Raw genomic sequence first — 10,385 nt, forward strand, 5'->3', positions numbered from 1 at the left:
TTACATATCGAGAATGTGACAGTCTCATTCCCTAGGACAGTTTTGAGGAATTAAGCAAGTTCAGTCACTCACAACTGCAAATTATTTTCATAACTGTACAATGGAGACAGTCACAGGAGACATCAGTTGTCACACTTCTACTCTACCGTGGGGATTTAAAGAATGAGGAATTACTGGAAGGGGTATCCTAACACAACATCAGCAAAAAACTAGAGGCTGAAACTGTAATTGGAGCCTGAGTCTTATTCATTATCTAGTGTAAGGATTCATCTTCCTATGGTATTGAGTCCTATCTTCCCCCCAGAACCACGTTACAGTTTAACTGCATTCTCATCACTGCCTACTTTTCACCTGCTTTTACAACATTGTGCAAAAAAACCCAATGAAATAGAAAAGAAAAACCATACAATTATGGAACTAATATCAATAGGTGTTTTTAGCATTCCAGGACTACATTTTTGGCCTGGATAGCTTAAGTAGCAACTGAATGCCCTAATTTTTGTAAAAAGCTATTAAGTAACATAGCACCTGGAAAGTCTGCAATGGAAGATGTAAACCCTTACCTACCAACAACAGGGTTGACTGACATAACTGACATCTGACTTTGTAGCAGTTGGATGAAGCAAAAGTGAACATGCAGCTCCTCCAGCTCTACTCACTTTCACAACGCCACCCAGATTACAAAAAGATATGAATTTTTTTTTTTCCTACCTCTGTAATAATTTGTGGGCATCAACAACAAAAGCCTACTCAGAAGCATGAAAGTCAGTACTCCCACTTAACAGATAGAAAAACAGAGACAAAGACAAAATCACTTTTTCAAGATTATCCAGCAAGTAAATAGCAGAGTATAATCACAATTCCAAGACTTCTAGTTCATAATCCTGTAATTTCCAAAAGTCTATATGTGGTACCAACTAAGCTGTCTAAATGATGGCCATAAACACTTCATTCTTTTGAACCCTCCTCCCAGGTATTGCAAACTGACCATTCAGATGATGACACATGAATAATCTACAGCCATATAAAACAATTTATATTACTTCAAATTTTAAGTTTCTGACCAGCAGTAAATTCAATGACTTTCATTGAAAAAACATTTTTTCTTAATTATAAGTTGTTGAAATGGACTGCTGAGTCTGTATTCTACAATAACCTGAGCTAAAGCTTTGGGCTAAAAGAGAAAAAGTAAGCATAGTGTTTTGTGCACCTCTCTCCAGTACAGTAATTGTATTTATAAATTTCATTCCCTGTTGCAGAGAGGAATTATGACTGGATTTAACAGCTATCAAGCTGATATGAGTAAACCCTGCCCCTGATTTCCACATGCAACTACATTGTGATTCAAACTCGTGATCAATTGCTGTTCCTATCCCTGACAGTTCAAACTTGCAGATCTCCCTCTTCAACATTTGATGCTGCTCAGTCTGAAACCCAACACAATTTGTTATATGATCAATGAAGATACAGATGTTATAATTAAGAAATATACAAGAAAGATACAAGAAAGTTAGGCTAAACAGATTATCGTACTAAAGAACGGATGGAAAGCTTACCCTTATCCTAGGCTCACCAAGACTCCAAGAGGAGTGATGTCCAGAACAGATCCTTCCCACTGGCAGTCAGCTCTTAAATGGGTCTAGGAGAGGTGGAGCCAGGCTCCACCCCTTCTGGCAGCACAGGTGGATTGCCTTCACCTGTGCTCCCAGGGCTGACTCACTGCTCACCTCAGGTGGTCAATCAGAGTTTCAGGCCATGATTCAGCAATTCCCATACATTTGTCTTTTAACAGGGCACTGGCCTTTTATTTCTGACAGAATCACAGAGCTGGATGAACTGTTTGGGAGGCAACCCAAAAAATCCCACAGACTCTCTCTTCATCAGAGGGGCAACTCATTTAACCCATGGCTCAGTCCCTGCATATTCCCCATGATCATCTAGAAAAAGGGTTGAGAAAATCACTGGGTTTTCTATACTTATTTACACTGTTTACCTTAAAGGGGTCTTAATCTCATCAACTACCATAGCGGTTTACAACATACGGGACTTTTCTGCCAAAGGAAAATATACAGCAGACACCTAAAATAAAAGGGTATTGTTAACTTGAATTGGAAAATTACAGCTTTTAAAGACTCCCGTTAGATTGCTTAATTGGTAATGTGCATTAAAGCAGGAGTAAAATTTTTCAGGAAATTCTTCTGCTTACATTTAAGTGCACAAGCATTTAGAAAGTATTACTACAAAAGTAATGCCTCCTATTTTACTATGTTGGAATACAATGTTAGAGGTAGATGTTGGCATGGTATGGCAGTAGAGGCTGAACCTTCTCAAAAATATTCAGTTACATTTTGATGCTGTGAGACAGACAGACGAGGAACAGTATGACAAAATGGTGTATGATGTAGAAATATGCATGAGGGTTTCAGCAGTGTCAACAGTGAAATGAAAAACATGAAAACACTTTTTCAATGTTGTGGAATACTGGTGGGAAGATTCCATCTCTACTGCCATACCACTAACATCCACCTCTGACACTGTGGGCCAATATAATGAAGCAGGAAGAGCAGCCCCCATATGAATCAAAAGTTGGAACATCATCTTTCAGTATAACGTATTTCTTTCCACTATAGAGCCCAACTACATTTTATACTGTTGGTTCTGTAACCAGTTTTCAACATCAAGGTTTTCTTAATGAAAGAATTATAATATGTTGTAATAAGGCACTATCCAACCATATTTATTTTCGTTTTGCTTGGTATGAAGCACAAATATATCTCTGAGTCAGAGGGATTTCACTTCACTCTTACTAACTTAAAAGTAAGCTGATAGTAAGAGAGTCTTTGAGGCTAAGAGATTAAGAGGTCCAGAGTTGTATCTTTCCACATTATTTCTCAGCATCCGTGGTTTGAAGCAGGGTCAATGCAGTGACTGCTACACTACAAACTTCAGTTACTCCGCTTTTAGAGCCAAGATCCAACACTGTCACTTTCTGATTTGGGTCCCGAGCAGCCAGCTGGGACAACCAGGGAAGAAGGAGCGATCCCGGTGACACGGATGTACATACAATTCAAGGCCTTACACACAAGCACCACGTTTATTGCTTTCCTCTCTTCTGGGATACGTTCCCAGCCATTCACGAGCGCCGCACATACGGGGCTACAGCTTCCGTTGCTTGTGCCGGGGATTGGTCTTGCAGCAGACGTACAGCCGGCCCCGGCGGCGAACAATGTAGCAGTCCTTGCAGCGCCTTTTTATCGACGTTTTAGTCTTCAGCCCCGCGCAGAGCTGCAGCAGCCCAGGCAGCGGCGGGCCGGCCAGCAGTACCCGGCTGCGGGCGGTCTCCGCACTGCACAGCGGCACGGGGACGACCGCCATCCGCCACCGCGGCGCCAGCGAACACAAGGGCGAGCGGCCCAGCGAGCGGAGCGGCCCGCCGGCGACCCTGGCCAGGAAGGACAGCATGATCCGCGCCCTGCAAGGATAGCGAGCTATGAGCACAGTTACCGCCCCCTCCCCGCCCCTCCTCTCCCTCCCTTCACTGGGGCGCAACGCGCGCGCGGCCCGACCGTTACCGGCCCCGCCGCCCCGACAGATGAAGACCACTCCTCTACTCGTCGGGCCGAGGGCGCCCTCCCGCGTGAGCCGCGCGCATGCGCAGTGCCGAGACCAGGCGGAGGAAAGGGCGGAGGACGCGCATGCGCACGCCCGCTGAAGCGGGCTCAAGATGGCGGCGCCCTACGCGACCTTCCGCTGCTTGCTGAGGCCTTGGGGGCGATCGGTGCCGTTCCGTCAGGCTGCTGCTGTCTCCATTCGGTTCTATGGTGTGCGGGTTGCCGCCACGGGCGAGCTGGTGACGCATACGGGGCAGGTGAGGGGCTGTGGCGGAGGGTCTGGGCTTTCTCGGGCGTGAGCCGGCAGGTAGTAGCTGAAGGAACGTTTTTATCTTATGCCATTGTGAAGCTACAGTGTTTGCATTTTCTGCCCTCCGGAGCCCTGGATAGGCTGAACCTATCCGTGATCCTGTGTTGTTGTTGTTTTTTTTCCCCCCGTGCTGATGTACCCATCTTGCAAATTCCCTTCTTTGTGGCCTGAACAAAGTACTGCTCCATAGGCAAGCATTTTCAACTTGTTTCCCTTCATTTTGAGTATATGTATGTCGCTCCATAATGAGTGTCTTCTATTTATATCTATAGAACCCACAGCAGATCCAATGAGTGTGATAATACTGTTTGGTAGAGCAAATTCTAAGCTACAAAGAGCTACTTAGGAATATAGTCACCACCACTAGCTGTGCATTTTGGCCAGCGATGAACAAAAGTTTGTATGCTGCACTCATAAAACTCTGCATCAGCCAAGATGATTTGCTGTTACCGGTGTTGAAACACAGCACCCACTGCCTCACTGTGCTCTTATGCACTGTTTGGTCTCCATCAACGGTGAGCATGCATCCATGAGTGCCAGTGGGTGACACTTTTTCTTCATAGAGCAATTTGCTGGCATATCCTTGCTTCATCTGCATTTCCTTGTCAGATGCCATGTTGTCAGACTGCCTCACTGCTGTCATCTGTCACATGGTGACAAAATGTAATGGAATGTTGTCAGGAAGGTTCAATGCAAGAGGGAGTCAACTCTTTGAAAGGGTGGATAATAGCAGGACAAGGGGAAATGGTTTTAAGTTGAGGGAGGGAAGATTTAGTTTGGATACCAGGGAGAAGCTCTTTATAGAGAGAGTGGTGAGGTGCTGGAACAGGCTGCCCAGAGAGGTTGTGAATGCCCCATCCCTGGAGGTGTTCAAGGCCAGATTGGATGAGGCCATGGGCAGCCTGGTCTAGTATTAAATGGGGAGGTTGGTGGTCCTGCATGTGGCAGGGGGGGTTGGAGATTCATGATCCTTGAGGTCCCTTCCAACCCTGGCCATTCTGTGATTCTGTGAATTTCTACTGCCATACCACCAACATCTGCCTCAGATGTGAGCCAGTGTAATTAAACAGGAGGCATTACGTTTAGAGAAACCCTGCATAATAATTCTGAGTTATTGCAACTCTGTAGTCCATTAGTTCTGATTAGAACGTTCTTGTAACATGTTTAGTTCTTGACAGTCTACTGCTGGTAGGTGATGGTTGAATCTTTAAGTTGATCCATGAAAAATGCAGAGAAAGTTCTTTGGAAATTAAATGTTTGCAATTTTATGAACCAGAGTATCTAGACAGCATGCAATTTCTGTCAGATAACTGGCTTACAGTAGAGTTGAGCACTTCCTTATTGAATGCATGCTATAGAATTCATTGTTGTTGGATGCTATGTAGTCAAAACTTGTGTGCATGTTTTTAATCATAAGTATTGTAGTTAACAAACACTGTGATCTGAATGCAACAATTGATGCAGTTGAGATGTTGATAGATAGGAGGTAATCTTGTGTAACTACCTCCTGAGTATGGCAACTAGAGAGAGCCATGTAATGTTTTGTGGAGTTCTGAAAGAGATGTGGCTGGTGCAGTTGATGTTAGAAGGCCATATATATGGCTACTTGACTGTTTTTCATATATATTAGAAAGTTTTATTTTATTCATATATATATATATTTATATGAATAAAATTTTATATAACCTTTCATAGTTCAGTTTACCTTCCAGATGGCACTGTGGGCTCAAGGAACAATAAATCTATTGGTGTTTCTGGTCATCTCTAAGGCTTCTATTTACCGGTTTTAACCACCTCTGCCTTGCTGCTTCCTGCCCCTTATCTTCTTTTTTCCAACCTACGTTTACTTGAAGAGAAAGGGGAATTTTTTTTTCCTGTGCAGTGCACACTGGCAGGATGGTGACAATTGAAACTTGAGAAGCGCTTTAAATAATTTAGTCTTGATAATGTCCTTAGCTTTTGTAATCTTTGTTTGTGGTCAAGATTTTTTTAAATAACGTGAAGTTATGTATTTCAGGTGTATGATGAAAAGGATTACAGGAGAGTTAGATTTGTTGGACGACAAAAGGAGGTAACCTATTGCTACTTTCTCTCTGGGGAGTGGGAGTAATTTTATTTATTAATGTGTACTATCTGTCGGTTACTTGGATTTGTAGCATGTTTTAGTTTTAGACAATCTTTTATGCGCTTACAATATCTTTAGGCAGGAAAACATTACATATTATAAATGATAATCAATAACAGTTACCCAGAAAACACATACCAGACTTATATTTTTGAATACTCAAATTATCTTATTGGTAAGTTATACACTGAGGATACCAGTAATTTTTTTTATGTGTATTTTAATACTTCAAGTTATATGTTACCTGTGACTTACCCTAGAAACTCAGATTCTAGTTAAATCACAATGCTAGTATGGTTATGTTTCTATGCAAAATTATGGTAACATGAATTCTGTGACATACTACATTTAAGAAGAGGAAAGAAATCCAAAACTCTTAATTATTCTCTCTGTTTAAGAAAGATGTCCTTTAAGAGTAACTAAATTCAGAAAGTTCTCAACATGCAATAGTGCTGTATTATTCGTAAGAAATACCTGGCCCTGTTTTTCTGTAGGGATTGTGTTGCATGACATGTGACATTGCTTGGTTATTGACTGAAGTTAGGCCCTTCAAACATGTTTTTAATATTTCTTCTTTTCCAAACTACCAGTTAAGTTTCAAAACTGGAATAAGCTGAATAAAGACTTCCTCAGATGTTTTATCTGGTCTTGTTGACATGCTGGCCTTTAGAAGAGAATCAAATATTGTTTTAACTGTTCTGTGTTCACTAGTGCCTGAGTATCTCACTATTGTGTTAGTGTTAACGCTGTAAATATATATGCATATAAAAGACATTAAGATGTGGTAGATTTTTAATGTGTTCACATGTAACTATTACCATTCTAATTAACCTAATTATTTTAACTATATTTTTGAGTTTTTATGTTGAGTTTTCCTCCATTGAATCAGGAGTTTCATAAAATATGAGCTATTTAACTCCTACTGCGTAGCAAAAGTAGGAATTCTACATGGGGAAATAGTTAAAGGAGAGTGTCACTGAACATGTATTAAGCAGTTTACTCCTGGGAGGATCCTGATCAAGTCTTTCCCAAATGCAACGCTTGTTTCTGTGTTACTAGGAGATGCACTTTGGCTTTAATTCTCTAGAGATTGTGGGTCCCCTGATGTGCTTTTGTGAACAATTTATTTCTGGATCATTTTTTTTTTTATGAAGGAATTCTGTAGTTCATCCCTTGCTCCACTTTTCCCAGCAAATGGCAAACTGCAAGTCTATTAAGCACCATCAAATGCTTGATTTTAATTGTAATGTCTGAACCAAATTTGCGTGGCTTTACTGTTAGAAGTTTCCCAAATGCATTTTGACTGGTGGTGTTGCAACTTTGCAGAAGTATCTACAATCTTAATGCTGTCTTGTTTCTGAAGCTAGCTTGCTGTGTCTTCAATGAAGTTTGACCACATGCCTTGGTTTGGCACATGGTTTCTCTGAGCTCATGCCAGCCTCTGGGAGACAAGGTCCAGGTTATTTGTATATATGTATATATTTCTGCCAGTCTAATTGTTTGGCTAATGGAATCCATGTGTTTTTGTTGAAATCATTGTTCTCTATGCTGGGTCTTGAATGTTTAACTGTAGAGAATCAGGGGATTAATGATCTCTGGTAAGGATCTAAAACAGTCAGCTGTGAGAAGACTGAGAATGGCAGATATTAAACTGCCAGTCAGGCTGCAGCCAGGACAGAGTAATCTTGTTCTTGTGTAATCCCAAAGATACCATAGAATCTAATACCACGCACACCTTCCACTTCAGCTCTACCTTTCCTATTGTGCCAGTGCAGCAGCTGAAGCTGTGAGATTAACTAACAAAAAATATTTCCTAAAACTCAGATTCCTGCATGTTAGTGAATTTTACATGCAGTATAATAGATAATGCCTTATTTGGGTTTTCATGTATTTTTTTTAATAAACTTGCATGTGTAATGTTATCTTTGATAGAAATAGTTTTGTGACCTAGTTAGACAAAGATAGCTTAGATGGGTGGAAAAAAAATGCTATAGATTCTACCTAGGTGCAAGTCACTCAGTCGCATGCCTCTGACCCACTCAGGGAATGGTTATGTTTTGAAGTTGTGTAGACATGCTCTAGCAGAAGTCATGCAGCCAGTTACATCCAATTCAGGAATTGTGTATAAGGTAAATCCACAGAGCAGCATCATGTTCAGATGGTTTTTTTTTTTTTGTTTCTGATTTGGAACAATTTGCTTTTCTAACTGTTAGCCACTATGGTAATGTTTTCTTCAGCTTCATGTGCAGTGGTGGAATAACTTGTATGATGGGAGGCTCTAAGCTATTGGCAGTTGTTTCTTTCTGACCTTACTTGTCCCACTGTTATTTTTGAGTTTATCAGCACAGTGTTCTTGCAGTTTTATCATCTAGTGGCTAAAGTACAGTACAGAGGCAGCGTCAGTTAAATATTTTCTATTTTCAGCTTGTTCCTGCTCACCTCTTTGCTGAATCTGGCTAGGTCATGTTGTAAGCCTGAGCACTGTGTCAGGGAAAGGGATGATTTTTGCTGAATTTAACGTCTTCAATTTGCTGATCTATTTTACAGCACAACGTAAGTTGCTGCAGCTGTGGGCAAGATGGAGGGAAACATTTTGGAGCTTCTCTAGATGGCTGCAGTGGAACTATTTGGGGAAACAGTAAACAGCACTTGTTTTCTGTTTGGTTGCCTTTACCACTCAAAAGCTTTTTTTTTTTTTTTTCTCCTTCCCCTCTTGCAGGTGAATAAGAACTTTGCAATTGATTTAATAGCAGAGCAGCCTGTGAGTGAGGTTGAAAGCAGAATTATATCGTGTGATGGTGGTGGTGGAGCTTTGGGACATCCTAAAGTGTACATCAACTTGGTAATACTGCTATTCTTCATATAGCCTGCTTTACTTGTGAATTCTTATCTGTAAGATGATCTTTTAGCATATTAATTGAACAAAGTAAAAGAATAACTACTGAGCAGCTCATTTTATTTAGTGCCTGATGTAAAATTAAGGTTTCTACCCAGAAAAGTTAGAGAGTTTCCACTTGAAGTTACTAGAAATTTTTCTTGTGATGTTGATTTGTTAGAAAGTTTGTTTTGTTTTCTTTTCTGAAAAAAGAAGTTAACTACAAAGTACTATGAACAAGCAGTGCCTTGTAATCAGAAACACTTGCTCTGTTTTGAGGCGCTTAGTCTAGGTGTTTAAATGCTGTATATTTTGGATCATGCCATTTATATTGAATCTTGCAAGTTCAAGGACTAAATGAAATGTATTTTCAGTTCATGGGAATCCTGGTAGTTCTGAAGATTGAAAGATTCCATCATAGAGAATCAGTGAAGAAATAAGACTTATATCTTTCTATTTTCCTTGACAGTAGTGATACAAGTGTCTTTCTGGAGAGTAATAACATTGAAGACTACTGAGAACTCAGTCGAGTTCTAGCTGATTAGGTTTTGTTCTCAGGCAAACTGTTGCAGTGGATGACTGTCTTTGCTTGCTCATCTAAACTTTGGTGTTTACTTTAATACTCAAGAAGTTAGTGAGAGATGCTAGTGTCCTTTAGCAGCAGTGCTGTTGCAACTCTCAACTACAAACACAGACATTTATATTTTGAACAAACAGCATTTTATAATGATCCATTTTACATTCTTCAAAGCAGATGTTCTAATATCCTAATTCAAACTTGAAAGCTTGTTTTTATTAGTCTTAGGAAGTTAATGTCTGTAGCACACTGCTGATCTGTTGACTTACTCCTTTTGACCTGCATTACACTCTTCTTGAGGAATTCTTTAGCTTTTGTTACTTTTGAGATCTTTGTGTTAACAGACAAATTCTGCAACATCTGTAGTTTAAATCTTGAATGCTGATATCTGCAGAAAGTTCTGTGAAGTGAAACTAGCAGCTTCTGTGTCTTTATATTTTTGCAGGACAAAGACACAAAGACTGGAACATGTGGCTACTGTGGACTTCAGTTTAAACAGAAACATCACTGAATGATTACCTGCATGCTTGCACATATCTGTTAAGATGTTAACGCTTAACTATAAATAAACAATATATTTAAAAGCTCAAGACAAGCATTTGTGTTTATCTTAACTATGGAAAGTCCAGTCTGCACATCTTTAAAACCTACCTTTACAAGTATTGGTATATTATCTATATAGTACTTACTTTTGTTTTTTGGCACAAGTGTCTTGTTTGGCAGACTTCTTGTGGACTTGAAGGTGGCATGGTGGCATTAGACTACAGTAAAGATGGTTTGTGACAAGTGGACTTGTATTCTTTTGAACACTGAATTGAATTTAAATGACTGGGCAGTAGATTACCCTGGAATATTGTTTTTTGGTGTTGATACTGTTAATTTGCTCA

At 40.3% G+C, this 10,385-nt stretch overlaps 2 protein-coding genes across 3 annotated transcripts; one reads left to right on the forward strand and one right to left on the reverse strand.

Moving 5' to 3' along the window:
* Positions 1-3,075: 3,075 nt before the first annotated feature.
* MRPL36 (mitochondrial ribosomal protein L36) lies at positions 3,076-3,697 on the reverse strand. 2 transcript variants are annotated; one of them, XM_085220579.1, is made up of 2 exons: positions 3,573-3,697; positions 3,076-3,472 (listed from the first exon to the last, which is right to left on the reverse strand). In XM_085220579.1, the coding sequence occupies exon 2, from the start codon at positions 3,460-3,462 to the stop codon at positions 3,157-3,159; it is 306 nt and encodes a 101-aa protein (XP_085076705.1). In that variant the 5' UTR covers positions 3,463-3,472; positions 3,573-3,697; the 3' UTR covers positions 3,076-3,156. The 2 variants fall into 2 exon arrangements, with proteins under 2 accessions (XP_085076705.1, XP_085076706.1); XM_085220580.1 differs by having other exon boundaries at positions 3,567-3,684.
* On the forward strand, positions 3,659-10,093 carry NDUFS6 (NADH:ubiquinone oxidoreductase subunit S6). The gene is made up of 4 exons (XM_010708612.4): positions 3,659-3,868; positions 5,939-5,992; positions 8,766-8,888; positions 9,944-10,093. Exons 1-4 carry the CDS (start codon positions 3,725-3,727, stop codon positions 10,007-10,009), a joined length of 387 nt encoding a protein of 128 aa, XP_010706914.1. The 5' UTR covers positions 3,659-3,724; the 3' UTR covers positions 10,010-10,093.
* The last annotated feature ends 292 nt before the right edge of the window (positions 10,094-10,385 follow it).

This window comes from Meleagris gallopavo, chromosome 3, assembly GCF_905368555.1.
Source record: "Meleagris gallopavo chromosome 3, MGAL_WU_HG_1.1, whole genome shotgun sequence".
Taxonomy (NCBI): domain Eukaryota; kingdom Metazoa; phylum Chordata; class Aves; order Galliformes; family Phasianidae; genus Meleagris; species Meleagris gallopavo.

What these genes read in the sequence shown, in the direction of transcription:
- NDUFS6 (XM_010708612.4), top strand. Translation starts at nt 3,725, where the DNA reads ATGGCGGCGCCCTACGCGACCTTCCGCTGCTTGCTGAGGCCTTGGGGG. An exon ending in TGGTGACGCATACGGGGCAG is followed by an intron (nt 3,869 to 5,938) that starts GTGAGGGGCTGT and finishes TATGTATTTCAG; the next exon opens with GTGTATGATGAAAAGGATTA. An exon ending in TTGTTGGACGACAAAAGGAG is followed by an intron (nt 5,993 to 8,765) that starts GTAACCTATTGC and finishes CCCCTCTTGCAG; the next exon opens with GTGAATAAGAACTTTGCAAT.
- MRPL36 (XM_085220579.1), bottom strand. Translation starts at nt 3,462, where the DNA reads ATGCTGTCCTTCCTGGCCAGGGTCGCCGGCGGGCCGCTCCGCTCGCTG.